General features: G+C 38.8%; 1 protein-coding gene across 3 annotated transcripts; it reads right to left on the bottom strand.

The window, feature by feature from the left end:
- Window positions 1-5: 5 nt before the first annotated feature.
- LOC306864269 (ARF GTPase-activating protein GIT2-like) lies at window positions 6-15823 on the bottom strand. 3 transcript variants are annotated; one of them, XM_079408183.1, is made up of 20 exons: window positions 15638-15823; window positions 14287-14420; window positions 13517-13629; window positions 11686-11791; window positions 11451-11537; window positions 9143-9273; window positions 8954-9048; window positions 8824-8869; window positions 8570-8621; window positions 8349-8421; window positions 8163-8260; window positions 7966-8077; window positions 7738-7880; window positions 7513-7665; window positions 7187-7396; window positions 6900-6989; window positions 6001-6083; window positions 5715-5906; window positions 3258-3321; window positions 295-1868 (listed from the first exon to the last, which is right to left on the bottom strand). In XM_079408183.1, the coding sequence occupies exons 1-20, from the start codon at window positions 15690-15692 to the stop codon at window positions 1689-1691; spliced, it is 2217 nt and encodes a 738-aa protein (XP_079264309.1). In that variant the 5' UTR covers window positions 15693-15823; the 3' UTR covers window positions 295-1688. The 3 variants fall into 3 exon arrangements, with proteins under 3 accessions (XP_079264311.1, XP_079264309.1, XP_079264310.1); XM_079408184.1 differs by having other exon boundaries at window positions 300-1868; window positions 8570-8618; XM_079408185.1 differs by lacking the exon at window positions 6900-6989 and having other exon boundaries at window positions 6-1868.
- Between the last annotated feature and the right edge of the window lie 151 nt (window positions 15824-15974).

Genomic DNA, 15974 nt, shown 5'->3' with positions numbered 1-15974 from the left:
TTTTGCAGGCTTCGTGCGTAATTCATCCGTAGTATCGTGGAGAAAAAAAAATGTTCCACAGGTGTGAAGAGCCACTGACTGAAGGAAACCAGACCGAAATGAGTTCAGTGAGGCCACGTTAAAACATTTTTAAATACCCTTCCTGGAAATCTTTTAAACAATTATAGTTACTTACATATAACACTCGTGACAACACCTTGCATTCAGACAGCAGTTTAAGTTTGTACTACAGTATGGGAAAATATAATTATATAATACAAATAACAATGGATATGCATTAAACATGACACGTTTAAGCTTAAGTACAGTTAAAGTTTATTATATTTAGTAACAAGACTTTCATTGAAGAAGCATCAACTGCATGATGCATATCCCATATGAAGGCCAACATGACCTTCTGAACTGAGCAGGTAAGTGCACGTGTACACATCCAGCAGATATTAGAGCAGGAAATCTGACAAACTTGCACCAGATTAGTTGCATACATGACTGACAACTAGCAGCTTACATATATAACTTGTATATAAATATAATACATGTACTGAATAATACAGAGCGATACCACATATTACCGGAATCACTAACACAGCAGCTGGTGGCCGTTAGGCAATTGTTTGTGTTATTTGTATTATTTCAGACAAGGCAACAGATAAACACATCCTTTGGACACGCAAATTAACACAAGAGCATCCTTAAAACATCAGGTGGAGTGAATTAATAGAAACGGGATTTCATTTTGCAGTTGTCTATGAATAAACTCTGACATTCTCTGATGACCTGGATGAATGAAAACCTTCACACACACATGCCTAGGATTTAACCGACAAAGAGCACAGAAACTAAAAAGGAGTACATTTGGACTAGATTGCGTTGAGGAACAATGAGTGAAACACACACACACACACACACACACTACTTATAGTGAAAATGACAAACATGACATTGTAAAATCATGAGCGACATGTCTCCATTTGCGAGGGACTATATATTTAAGTGTAGAACAGACACCCAAGCGCGCGCGCACACACACACACACACACGTGAGGTATAACAGCGCACATACCAAAGCACTCCATAATAATACTATACACTCTGAATACTTAATACAATGGCAACGCCAGGACAGGTAAGGTAGGATTTTGCAGCGAGGCTTAATTTATTTATTGCACAAGAAATGAGGCATTGTGTGTCCTGACATCTACATCACTGTCACATGTTGAGTGAGCTGGTTTTCAAGACAAAGAAACACTTAATACACCAGCTGAATTTCAGCAATAACAGCTATATATGATTTCCGGTTTGGTCTCACTTCCACTTTGTATGTGGTATATTTGAAATGTGCAGGTATTAAATGAGTAAAGGCCTTGTTCTGTTTATCCACAAACAGGCAATACAGACATAACAAATCAGTTAATTAGCACCATGAGAAGCAAAACAAATATTAGTTTACATTTAAAAATGGCACCATGAAGCTAGGACAAAAAAAAAAACGTGTTGATTATCAAGGCTTAGTGCCCCAAAAGTTATGTTAGTGTATGTATGCATAAAGTTAAAAAACAAATTCATTATTTGCAGTAATACAAACCAAACTGTGCTGTGTTGATCATCAATAATACTGGACAATATAAGAGCAAATAAAAATACATGGTGAAACACTGAAAGGGAAAGACGCTCACTTGTACGGTAACTCAGTTACTGTCTTTGGTAGTCACAGTAACTAGCTGTTTAGCCGCCTTGGCAATGTCGTAGGCACACTGAATAACCTGCTGGGAGTCGTGCGGTGTGGCCTTTTGACATTCGCCCTGCAGACGGCTGGCACTGGAGGTCAAGAGGCGCAAGGACCCACGAACGGTCTCAGAGGATGGCCTCTGTAATGAGAGACAATTTCAAAACCTTATTAACCATTTAGTGCTTGCTGTGGATGCAAATATCAGACAAGGCTATAAACAGATATATTCTTCATTAAAGGGGTGGTAAAGAGTTTTATTTTCTAGGCTTGATTGTGTTTATGGGGTGCAGTTTAACAGGACAATATGCCGGCCACGGCCTCCATCATGTTGTCAGTTGTTGACAGCGTGCCAGAATCCTTGACCGATTTAAAAAAAAAAAAAAAAAAAAAAAAAAAAAAAAACATAATTTACCTTTATTCTACAAGGTAAATACGTCCCCTCTCTAATAAACGCTCTGATGACTTCCTGTTTTTATGAAGCCCCTCCCTCAGAAATACGCAATGGGCTCAGATTGGTTAGCTGGCCCAGTGTGTTGTGATTTGCTAAACCGCCGAGTGTGCATCTAAAGGTCACGCCCCCTCAGCTCAGCGGCATGTGCTCCGGTGTTGTATGGTAAACAATGACGTTGTCAATATTGCTTACCAGTTTGAGCCCGAATGAGACCCAAAGAATATTAGTGAAGAGGATCACGCAGAACAGCTCTTACAGGACGTTTCAGAATGGTATATTTTTTGTTTGTTCTTGTCTCACACTTTTAGATATGTTGCTATTTGTAAATGCTACTGCTTATGTTAGCTTTTAATATATGGTTTTATCCTGATTAAAGCTTTAATACAGCAGAATACATGATTGCGTTGTAGCATTTTTGTAAAGTAATTATTTTGTCACATTAAGAAGTGTTTGCTAGCAAGTATTGCTCGCTACCATGGCAACCGCATGCACTTCCATGTGAAAAATATCTGTCTATACACAAAGTGTATGATTGGAACAAAGTTCATGGATCGAGCTGACGAGCTGATGATCTGAAACAGGAGAGAGCGAGATGCATAAGCAGGGGGACGCGAGGAACAGGATTAAGAACCGCTGCTTTAGAACATTGATTTTGAAACTTGTGAATCCATTAGAATCGTTAGAAGACAGAATCGGGATTCATATACGAGTAGATTTTTTTGTGCACCCCTAGTTTTGACAGCATGGCAACAACTCTTCCTCTTCTCTAAAGCAGCGCACATGGCCTCGCCCCCCTATGTTGCATGTTCCCGGGGGTGGGGTTTATGTAAATTTCAGAATTTGTGATGTCACCAACCCGAGAAGTAACTCGTTGTAGTCCCTATGAGCCGTAACTGTAGGCATTAAACTGCTATCATTTTAAAAGATAATATCTCTGTTTGCATTGAGCATAAACAGTATCTGCAAAGTTACGATGCTGAAAGTTCAAACAACAACATTATACACTAACGTTAAAAAAGTGAAATCATAATCAACCACCCCATTAAGGTAAAGTTTACTTGTTGGCTCAAGGCTTACCTTAGGGAATAATGTAGCCATCTCTGTAACTGCTACAAGAATTCTCTCTGAACACGAGACAAAGCTTTGACAAAGAAATACAATGAAAAATGTTATTCTTTCCTATTAAATTGATAAAAAGGATCATTTAAATATTACCATTTTAAAATATTCTTTTAATTTATGATTACAAAAAAAAATTCTAAAAATGTGGAGAAGTAGAATCAAACATGCATCTAATCATCCAAACAAACTTGATTCACACTCACAGCCTTAAATAAAGAAAACAAAAATCACAAAATGATGCAAGCATCCATCATATTTAGATATGCTAATTTAAATTTTTTTTTAAAATGAGTGGTTTCTTGGTGGTAAAAACCACCTAGAAAACCACAGCAACCTCACAGTGACTTTTTTTACATTGTGAAAGGAGAGCTGAAGTGCAGATCTGGGCGAGTAAAATGCTAACCTATGGTATCGTTCTCCCATGAATGCATAATGATCGCCACTGACCGGAGACTCAATACCAGCACAAGTTGAGCAACAAAGGCTCAGTGTTCAGAATATTACATCCAAATGACTGTTCCTGATACTTATGTGAATACTGAACACACTGCTTTGTGTAAACTCTTGGTGAAGCATGAGCCATTTGTGAATCTACATGTGTGTCCTTCCATCTTGGTCATGTGTTGTTACAGTACCATCCATAAGTATTTGAACAGTAAAGACAAAATTTCCCTGTTGGCTGTGGAGTCAAGACATTTACAAATATGATTAAAAGATGAATATGAGACAAAACTATAGAATGTCACATTATATTATTGGGTGATTCAACACATAGATGCTTTACCAGCTAAGAAGTTCAGCACTTTTAGAGTTTCATCCCTCTATCTGATGTGAGCATAAGTATTGGAACAGTTGCCTCACAGGTCTTTCTAAGTGATCAGCTGTGTCCTGTTGCATTAATTCTTCAGATATTAAATGCAGGGAATGTGTTGTATCAGTTATATCCATTACTTCTGTATTCTGAATCTTGCATTCGATGATGACACACACAAACCAGGATGAAGATGAGGGAGCTGACTTTGAGAGAAAAGCAAGCAATTTGGATGCTAAAAGAAAAGAGGAAGTCAATTAGAGCTATAGCAAAAACAAAGGGCATGAAGAAATCAAGAGTTTGGAAACCACCAGCAACCAACAACGACCTGATCGGCTGAGAAAACAACAGTAGTTGATGACAGACAAATCATAAAAGTTGTGAAAATGAACCCTAAAAGACGTGTCTGTAAAATAACCAACAACTTCCAGAAATCTGGGGTGATGCTCTGACAATTTACTGTCCTCAGGAGACTTTGACACAGAATTACAGATGCTATACAGCAAACCTCTGACCAGCACCAGAAATAGAAAGGCAAGATTAGAGTTTGCAAAAAAGGTGAGCCAGAAGAGTTTTGGAACTGTGTTTATGGACCGATGAGACAAAGATGAACCTTTATCTAAGTGATGGGAAAGCAAAAATGTGGAGAAAAAAGGGAACTGAAATGATCCCAAGCATACAGCCTCATCTGTAAAGCACGGTGGAGGTGGTGTCATGGCATGGGCATGCATGGCTGCCTCTGGAACAGGCCCTCTCAACTTTACTGATGACTTAATATATGATGACAGTAGCAGAATGAATTTGGAAGGGTACAAAACCATCTTGCCTACCAATATTCAAGAAAATGCCACCAGATTCATTGGGAAGTGCTTCATATTGCATCAGGACAATGACCCAAAACACCCTGCCAGTTCAGTCAAGGAATTTATAAGGGCAAAGAAATGGAAAGTCTTAGATTGCCCAAGTCAATCTCCAGATTTAAATCTGATTGAACATGAATTTCACCAGCTGGAGAGGAGAGTAAAGGCCAAAAACTCCCCAAAACAAGCAACAATTGGAATTGGCTGCATTAAAGGCTGGGAAAAGCATTTCAAAGGATGAGACCAAGAGTCTGGTGATGTCTATGGATCACAGACTCACTGCTGTGATTGTGCGCAAGGGATCTGCAACTAAATAATAGTTTTAATCCTTTATATCTGCCTTATGTTCAACTGTTCCAATACTTATGCTCACATCAATGAGTGGGATGAACTCTAAAAGTGCTGTTCTTTTTATTTGGTAAAACATATATGTGCTAGGCTAATAATAAAATGTGACATTCTGTAGTTTTGTCTCATATTCAATATTTTAATCATATTTGCAAATGTCTTGACTCCACAGCCAACAGAGCAATTTTGTCTTTACTGTTCCAATACTTATGGAGGGCACTGTATATCCCAGCTGTGTTGACACAATTCCATCCCTTGCTTAACAGACAAAGGAGACACTGTGTCCCCAGGGCTGATTGCCATTGGAGTTTCCGACTGGAGACTGGAAGACCATTTTACGCCACTAAACCTACCGACGCTGTTGCCCAAAAAAGGCCAGACTAATTTTCTTACCTCTCATGCTTATTTTCTTGCGCAGCTCTTAATAATTCCTGGATGTTCTTAGTGATCAGCTCCGTTTTGCTGATGACGTCCTCTGTGCACGGTAGAGACGAGTCAGACTCACCCTCAGACGAGGTTTCTGATGACGGCACTGTACCATCGCCCAGCCAGCCGCTCGCCCTGGAAAAGTTACTCTGCATTGACCTGTGGGTAAAGTGGACAGGTTCAGTGTCAACAAAAAAAAAAAGAAACATTTGAATATATGTTTTTTAAAACAACAAGAAGTGCAAAGACAAACCCAGATTCGTCCATCTCAACGTGGTTCAGTGCATTATTATAGTCACTTTCTGGCATGCCGCTCTGGGCGTCTAATGTGGATCCCTGTAACAGGAATAGAATCATAGTGAGCTTTCTGCAGAAACAAGGGATGCTACCGGTTACTGACAACTGGTGCTCACTCAGCTTAAAGCTTGAAGACACAGCAAACCCTCATGCTTTTGGTGTAAAATCAAAACTTCAGCATAACAGAGCTGTAAAGTAAAGCCAGATACATACTCCATGCAAGCAGTCACACGCAGGCGCTTGACCAACACGCTATAAAGATATGTTCTCGCATTACCAATCCAATAACAAACCCTCAAGACTTGAGGGGGCGATAGAGTTACCTTCAAACATCTGCCTTATTTATCTGCCCTGTGTTATTATCCAAATAGCTACCTATAAACATGTTAACAGTTTAACTAACTTTCTCTATAAGACTCTCTTCAAACCATTGCATGGCACTAGCAACACCAAGGTCATGGTTCAACTGAGTATGAAGGAACTGATCAAATGTATACGTTCAATGTTAGCTGATTCAGATAAAAGCATCTGCTAAAACGTAAAATGTATACGCATGGATTACATTCTGATACATTTCAAAACAATGGACGACATCAAACTTGTGTAGCTTGAAGCATCTGCATTCACGTACTTGCATAGAGTATGTTTTGGGTCTGAGATATTAGAGAGCCAGTGACTGCTTTACACATCAAGCAGAGTTGTGAGTAATGTTAACGGCTGACATCTCTCGCTGTGCATACGGTTTAACGTTAGTAGTCCATCTGAGGGACAGATCTGTGGTTCATGCACTGAGTGAATGGGGACAGATAGAAGAGAAGCCCTTTCAACAGCCTGTTCACTGAGCAGGTACTTCACCCTTTGGGTTATCTCATCCCAGGACCAGGACAGAGTTGAGGGGAACGTGGGAAGGGAGGAGAAGGCAGTCACCGAGGGACCCTTCCCAATCTAGAAAGGGTTCAGATTATGTTTTGAGTGGGCAAAAGGATTTAAAAAAAAAAATATGAATGCATAAAAAGAGAATAGGGGCTATCAAAGCATACCTCAAGTGATGATTCACTGGATTACCAAACGAGTTAAAACCAAGGAAATAATGAAACAGGGGTGCCACAACCAATTATGGATTTGGTTTGGTTTCTACTTACATTTGACGGCAGTGGTTGAAGAGTCAGGTTTGTGTCAGGGCAGACGGTTTCTCCTCTAGGGTGGTATTGCCTTAGACCCGAGCCGGTCTCATACATCGACATGGCCCTACAGCCACGTGGAGCTGCCCTGTGCGAGAGGTCCTGCGGCCTTGCCAAACTGTTAGGAGTCTGCCATTTCAGAGTGCTGTTCTCATTCTGGAGAGAGTTCAACTGAAACGAAGGCACCAAGCAGAGTCAGACATTTGCAGCAAAGGTGGAAGTGTTGAGCAGGGCTGGGCGATACGGCAAAAAATGAAATCGTTTTGAGGTGTGATCTGACTGCTTACCTTGCTCTGCATGAGTCTCAACTCCTCACCAAGATGGCAGTTGACCTTGAGGAGCTGTTGGATCTTTGCTTCGGAGGCAGTGAGGGCACTTTTCACTTCCATGAACTCCTGCACAGTGATGGGGCTGTCCGACAAGTCTGAAGATTCTGAGCTCTGAGAGGAGAGATCACAGTTAAATTTGATGCCACACACACTACTGTACACCCAGAGAAACTCCTGATGTACCTTGGTCCGCTCATCTTTTCCTGATGTTGGTTCTCGCTCTGTATCCTCATCGGACGCGACGCTGTCATAATCAGGCTGATCCATCTCTGGACTTTCACTGCCATGACGGTTCCCAATGTCCTTCAGAATTAACTCCACATTATCTGGGCAGAAACAAAGAGTGGAAGTTGAACTTTATGCATTATACAGTCCATGATAAAAGAAAAACTCAAGATCCCCTTTAATCACCTTTAAAATTATCAAGAGAATTTCCTTGCTGACGGCGCTTGGCATCAGTTAAAATATCAACAACCAGCGTCGCAAACTCATGTGCATTGAACCTTGCAAGCTTCTGACGTCCCTGCAACAAACACCACAAACAGAGGGAAACTCAAACATTATCAAACAAACTCAATCGTTTTAGAAGGTGATCTTTGTCAATGTACCTGATTCCTAGTGGAGGAATATTCAGGGTTGACAGGGAGGAATGGTACAACTGTGGCGTCCGTTACCAAGGTGCTGTGGTTCTGAGTCGCAAGCCAGACTGTAACCGCAAAAGAAGAATTACACCATTCAAAATGTTAGGATAAAATACTTATACTTTAAGAGAAATATGGACAGAGACTTCTAACCTGCATCCGTTTCTCTTCTGTCAACTTCATCATAAACATCCATGGCTAGTTCTTCAAACTGATGATTACTGAGCTGAGAGCAGCACAACAAGGTTATTATACAAACAGCAAATCTCAGGTGTCAAATAGTTGTCGTAATAATACAAATGTAAAACAACCCAGAATGTGTGGAGACAAATTAAGGTTGAAATCCAAAAACAGCAGACTCCTGTACAACTTACCGATTGAAGCTTTTTCTTAGCTGCTTTGGCCAATTCTGACAAGTCAAGACTGCTGTATGTAAAATCAATAAATAAGTTATAAGAGCTGTTATCATCTGATCAAAACTTACTCTAACAAGACCAACAAGTCCTGTTTCCATACTTACACATTTCTTATCCAAATGGGGCCAGCAAAGAAAACAAATGATGCAATTAAATATTATAATCAAAACCAGATAAAGAGAGGTGTGATACAAAAGGGGAGCTTATCCTACCTGTCTGCTAGCTGAGGAATTATAAAGTGTTGACCATTTTTATGATCTGAGAAAAAAGAAACATCTTTTCAGGCTCTCAGGTCTTTGAGTTACATGCTATATACTGTTCTTAGAGATACTTATGACTGACCTGGCTTTCTTCCACACAGATAGAATGCTATTCTGTCTGTCAGCTCAAACTGGATCTCCACCAGTCTGTCTGCAAGTTCCTGGTGTCCTGCCTGCCTGTAGTGGGACATAACAGATAACAGAACATCAAACATAACTGAAAATGCTGAATCTTTGTATCATTGCTCCCTCGGATCTGTTTCTCTCTCACCTGGCGTAGTCAATAGGAGTCTTCCCAGAACTGTCTGGTGCGCCGGGATCTGCTCCATACACAGTGAGCAGCTCCGCCTGTAGCAGCTGGCCTGCTTTAGCAGCCACATGTAATGGAGTATTTCCTTTCTCCTGAAGAAAACAATGACATGGCATTCATTGGAGTAATTCAGTAAAGGGCAATACAACTTAATACCTGCTATGGAGCGCTTCGATTAAATAGCAAACAACAATGAAACCTTATTCCAACTTAGCAGTGGATTGATATGTACATATATATGTGTGTGTGTGTGTGTGTATACACACACACATATATACATACATATTAATATGTATGTATATATATATATATATATATATATATATATATATATATATATATATATATATATATATATATATATATATATATATATATATATATATATATATATATATATATATATATATATATATATATATATATATATACACACACACATATATACACACAGTCATGGCCAAAGATATCAGCACCCTTGGTAAATATGATCAAAGGTGGCTGTGAAAATTAATCTGCTTTGTTAATGCTTTTGATCTTTTATTTAAAAAAATGGACAAAAATCTAACCTTTCATTGGATAATAAGAATTTAAAATGGGGGGGAAATATCAATATGAAATAAATGTTTTTCTCTAATACACATTGGCCACAATTAACGGCACCCTTTTATTAAATTCTTTTTGAAACCTCCATTTGTCAGTTTAACAGCTCTAAATTTTCTCCTATAATGCCTGATAAGGTTAGAGAACACCTGACAAGAGATCAGAGACCATTCCTTCATCCAGAATCACTCCAGACCTTTTAGATTCCCAGCTCCATGTTGGTGCTTCTTCTCTTCAGTTCACCTCACTCATTTTCTACAGGGTTCAGGTCAGAGGACTGGAATGGCCATAGCAGAAGCTTGGTTTTGTGCCCAGGGACCCATTTTTTAGTTGTTTTTGAGGTTTGAGTTTGGATTATTGTACGGTTGGAGGATCCAAACATGGCCCATTATAAGATTTCTAACAGAGTCAGTCACTTATTGATTTTTTTATCTGTTGGTATTTGATAAAATCCATGATGCCATGTGTCTAAACAAGATGTCCAGGACCTCCAGCATAAATATAGGCCCACAACATTAAAAATGCAGCAGTATATTTCATTGTACACATGGGGTACTTTTTATCCCTGTGTTCACCAAAACTATCTTGAGTGTTTGCTGCTAAAAAGCCCATTATTTTAGTTTCGTCTGACCATAGAAGCCAGTCCCATTTGGAGTCTGATAACTGAATATAGCTGTAGTTTGTTTTTGGATGAGCTAGGAGAATTTTTCTTGTATCTCTCGCAAACAACATGTGGTGATGTAGGTGTTGTTTGACAACTTTTTTTAAGGTTTTCTGACCCCGAGACTCAACTATTTTCTGCAATTCTCCAGCTGTGGTCCTTGGAGAGTCTTTAGCCACTCAAACTTTCCTTCTCACCGTGCATTAGGACAATATAGACACGTCCTCTTCCAGGAAGTTTTGTAACATTTTGTGTTGATTGAAAACTCTTAATTATTGCCCTGATGGTGGAAATGGGAATTTTCACTGCTCTAGCTCTTTTCTTAAAGCCATTTCACTAATTTGAGAAGCTCAATTATCTTTTGCTGCAAATCAGAAATATATTCTTTGGTTTTTCTCATTGTGATGGATGATTAAGGGAATTTGGGCTTTGTTTTCCCTCCTATTTATATTTCTGTGAAACAGGAAGCCATGTCTGGACAATTTCATGTTCATAAATCACCCTGGAGTGCTCAAAATTGTGAATATGAATGGGAATATACTTCAGAGATAGTTTACTCATAAGAATTTCTAGGGGTGCCAATAATTGTGTCCAACGTGTATTTGAGAAAAAACATTTATTTCATAATGACATGTCCCCCCCATTTTAAATTCTTATCATCCAATGAAAGGTTAGATTTTTGTGATTTTTTTTTTAATAAAAGATCAAAATTAACAATGCAGATTAATTTTCATAGCCTTCTTTGATCATATTTACCAAGGGTGCTGATATTTTTGGCCATGACTGTATATATACATATACATACAGTCATGTAGAATACAGTATTTACATATTTGGTCAAAATTTATCAGGTATCTTAAACTACAATCCGTCCTTTGGCAGACTGATTTGGCTCAACTATGCTCAGATATTTTAGTTTCAGTGTTGGTACATATACTGTTTTTAATGTTGTTTTAATATTACATTACCTAGAACAGATAATTTAGCAATAACATTGAAACTTACTGGATGGAAAAAGTTAGCCTGTGCTCCCAACGACAACAGCCTCAGACACGTTTCCAAATTGCCAGTTCGAACACTAGAGTGAAGTTGCTGAAAACAAGGGTGAATTCATGGTTTATTTTATGGTTTTGATCTCAAGAACTTGAAGATCACATCAGACATAGATCTTTGATAGTCTTTGTTTAAATTTCAATTTCATCTCAGAAGTTCCTGTATTATTATATTATTACATTCTTACCTTGCTGAGGTCTTTGGCGGTAACACTATCATCTTCACGGCACGGCATTCGATGAACAAATGCCAGCATTTGATATTTAGCCTTTATGAAATCCGTTTTGTTGGGGCTGAGAGAGAAGATAAACAATAATGTGAGCATGTTTATGCTGAGAGACTCGTTTGGTTCTACACATGATATACAGTGCCCTCCATAAGTATTGGAACAGTAAAGACACAATTGCTCTGTTGGCTGTGGAATCAAGACATTTGCAAATATGATTAAAATATGAATATGAGACAAAACTACAGAATGTCACATTTTATTATTAGCCGTTTCAACACATACATGTTTTACCAAATAAAAAGAACAGCACTTTTAGAGTTCATCCCACTCATTGATGTGAGCATAATTATTGGGACAGTTGAACATAAGGCAGATATAAAAGATTAAAAGCTATTATTTAGTTGCAGATTTCTTGCGCACAATCACAGCAGTGAGTCTGTGACCCATAGACATCACCAGACTCTTGGTCTCATCCTTTGAAATACTTTTCCCAGCCTTTAATGCAGCCAATTCCAATTGTTGCTTGTTTTGGGGAGTTTCTGCCTTTACTCTCCTCTCCAGCTGGTGAAATTCATGTTCAATCAGATTTAAATCTGGAGATTGACTTGGGCAATCTAAGACTTTCCATTTCTTTGCCCTTATAAATTCCTTGACTGAACTGGCAGGGTGTTTTGGGTCATATTCCTGATGCAATATGAAGCACTTCCCAATTAATCTGGTGGCATTTTCTTGAATATTGGTAGGCAAGATGGTTTTGTACCCTTCCAAATTCATTCTGCTACTGTCATCATACATTAAGTCATCAGTAATGTAGAGAGGGCCTGTTCCAGAGGCAGCCATGCATGCCCATGCCATGACACCACCTCCACCATGCTTTACAGATGAGGCTGTATGCTTGGGGTCATTGCAGTTCCCTTTTTTCTCCACATTTTTGCTTTCCCATCACTTAGATAAAGGTTCATCTTTGTCTCATCGGTCCATAAACACAGTTCCAAAACTCATCTGGCTTACCTTTGTGCTTTTTTGCAAAATCTAATCTTGCCTTTCTATTTTTGGTACTGGTCAGAGGTTTGCATCTTGCTGTGTAGCATCTGTAATTCTGTGTCAAAGTCTCCTGAGGACAGTAAATTGTCAGCGCATCACCCCAGCTTTCTGGAAGTTGTTGGTGATTTTACAGACACAATTAATTAGGATTAATTTTCACAACTTTTATGATTTGTCTGTCATCAACTACTGTTGTTTTCTCAGCCGATCAGGTCGTTGTTGGTTGCTGGTGGTTTCCAAACTCTTGATTTCTCCATGCCCTTTGTTTTTGCTATAGCTCTAATTGACTTCTTTTCTTTTAGCATCCAAATTGCTTGATTTTCTCTCAAAGTCAGCTCCCTCATCTTCATCCTGGTTTGTGTGTGTCATTATCGAATGCAAGATTCAGAATACAGAAGTAATGGATATAACTGATACGACACATTCCCTGCTTTTAATATCTGAAGAATTAATGCAACAGGACACAGCTGATCACTTAGAAAGACCTGTGAGGCAACTGTTCCAATACTTATGCTCACATCAGATAGAGGGATGAAACTCTAAAAGTGCTGAACTTCTTAGCTGGTAAAACATCTACATGTTGAATCACCCAATAATATAATGTGACATTCTGTAGTTTTGTCTCATATTCATCTTTTAATCATATTTGTAAATGTCTTGACTCCACAGCCAACAGGGCAATTTTGTCTATACTGTTCCAATACTTTTGGAGGGCACTGTATATATCATGATATATGGGACTCACTGGACTCTGTCTTGAGGATTGGCCTTGCGTTTTCCACTCATGATGGAAGATGGATCCAGAAGACTGTGTTCCCAGATTGAATTTGCTCCATTATTGTACAGGGACTTCACCATCTGTGGATAAACACCAAGAACTTCACCTCAACTTTCACTTTGAGACAGAAAATGAAAAGACCAGGGGTGTCAAACTGCAACAGAGTTTAGTTCCAACCCCGCTCCCCGTTTTTAAATAAGCGTTAAGTAATTGATTAGCTGGATGAGGCCTGTTTTTAATTTAGGCTGATGCTAAATTCTGCATAGCTGTGGCCCTCCAGGAACTGATGCTGCCTCCATGAGCTATCTGAATTATCGTATGAGTGTCCTACCCAGAAATCAGACATGAATAGCCTCTCAGGCCGTATTTAGAACTGGGAAACTCTAAGATAGCATGTGAAGGCAGCATGATCTGCTCTAGACAGCTCTTGCAATTAACCACAGGTCTGAATTTAGCCTAATGCAGTATGTTTTAATCTGACTTGTTTGGTTCTACTGATAGTTCAAGATGCTGGATGTAATGTCTAGTGACATTATCTTGCAGTGTGGTGCAAAAAAACAAACAAAGCTAGAGTAGAAACAGAATAAAAGAAGAAGCTGATGAGGGAAGCTATGCAAACTGCGGCATTCTATTCCTGTCTGAGGAACTGAGATACAATGCCACATTTCCTTTTAATGAACCTCAGGAAATGCAAAGCTAAGCGGCTCCCCATCAGAACATGCAGCATGGCTCTTCACCTGGAGCTGTGAGGAGGGCCACGGAGTTTGGGTCAGGTGTCGGACCTGAGAACTGTGGCGGCCCAGGCCTCGGTGAATACTACAGCATTCGTCACAGATCAGAACGCCACGATTGATCGAGGCCCAACGAGGATCTGAGAGGGAGTAAGAAAAGCTTTGTGAGTCACCAAGTATTGCACAACACAGTTAAACAATTCCCCTCAAAAGGAAGATCCTGGCATTATTTTCTAAACATTCTTCCTCCTCAGCCGCATATTGACCCTTACAAAACTTGTTTAAGCAAAACATATGAGAAATGTATTCTGTATAAGCTTTCATTTGTGACATTAAGCACAAGGCTTCTTTGTACAAATAGCCATATGTGCTTGCTTCCATTGAAGCACAAGATACTTTTTAGATCGTTCTCTAATAATATTGAAGAACATGATCACCAGGATTCAGAGCTTTTGTCATTAAAGCAAAGGAGCTACAGTAACTCATTTAATGCATTTCTTTTTCATAATAACCCAAATTTTTACAGACATTCATTTTTATGTGAGCAACAAACAGCATTTTAAACTGAAGTCAAATTGGTCCAAAATAAAGATGGAAGTAGATCATTTAGACCTGCTGTATCGCAAAACAATGCTATATAAATATATCATAAATAAAAATGAATAATGCATATTATACTGTTTCATTGCTGTAGATGAATTATTCTTGTGTATATATAAATAAAACAAAAAACAAGACAGTTATGCATATTGATTACGGAAAATTAAAACAAATATGTGTAGTGTGTGTGTTGATAGTGTGTGTGTGAGGGGGGGGGGGGGGTCTACATATAAAATACTTAAATGATGAATAAATAAATATTTATTTCCCTTTTGGCCGAGCATTGGCCAATATATTGGTTTATCACTATATTTATTTTTATGCATGTATTATTTATTTGATGACAGCTTTGGCTAAAAGCAAGTTATTTGTGTTGCATTTTATTTATTTATAATAACAATAACTGTTATGATAACAGCAACCACATATTCTGATGGCAACTGGTCTCCACATATTGTCTGGTCTTCGCTTTGTCTTATTAAAATTAAGATTAGTTTTTTTTTATTATTTTTAAAAACCCCGAGGCCCTGAACATCACCAGTTACCGCTATTTTCCATTGGGAATATCAGTATTGTCATTTAATCGCAATCTGTTTTATTTAAGAACCAATATCCATGTAATCCGTAAGGATTATTACTGTGTTTGCTTGACAATAATCTAAAATAAACTAGTGTTATTAACATCTGTTTGAATAAAACCCTACAGAATCAGCACTGTCTGTTTGCGTTTGTTTCGTGTTTGTTTTGTTTGTCTTACCGGGCGCGCTGCAGTCCGCGCAGACCTCTCTGTTTCTCGCTCTAATGGACATCATACAGCTGCGGTACACGACAGACTAAAACATTAATGGGAATAACGCATTAATGAGGGGAAGGGACAGATGCGAGGAGGACGCGTTTCCCTTGTTCCTCCTTATTTGACGCCTTTTTTCACTTCCTAGAAGAGGAGGAGATCAGCAGCAGTGACGCTCTGCGCGCGACCGCGATCAACTGACCAATAGCGTGTTAGTTTGTCGCGTCGTATCGCTTTTAGTTTTACCTTCATAAAAACAAACTAGAGGTTGGAAAAGAAGAACTCATTTTGTAAATATAAGGGA

The sequence above is a fragment of the Barbus barbus genome, assembly GCF_936440315.1.
Source record: "Barbus barbus genome assembly, chromosome: 45".
Lineage (NCBI taxonomy): Eukaryota > Metazoa > Chordata > Actinopteri > Cypriniformes > Cyprinidae > Barbus > Barbus barbus.
The sequence above is the reverse complement of the archived record's forward strand: the minus strand, read 5'-3'. Positions and strand labels throughout refer to the sequence as shown.

What these genes read in the sequence shown, in the direction of transcription:
- LOC306864269 (XM_079408183.1), bottom strand. Translation starts at nt 15,692, where the DNA reads ATGATGTCCATTAGAGCGAGAAACAGAGAGGTCTGCGCGGACTGCAGC. An exon ending in AGGCTAACTTTTTCCATCCA is followed by an intron (nt 9,274 to 11,450) that starts GTAAGTTTCAAT and finishes TGTTTTCTTCAG; the next exon opens with GAGAAAGGAAATACTCCATT. An exon ending in TCTGTGTGGAAGAAAGCCAG is followed by an intron (nt 8,870 to 8,953) that starts GTCAGTCATAAG and finishes CTTTTTTCTCAG; the next exon opens with ATCATAAAAATGGTCAACAC.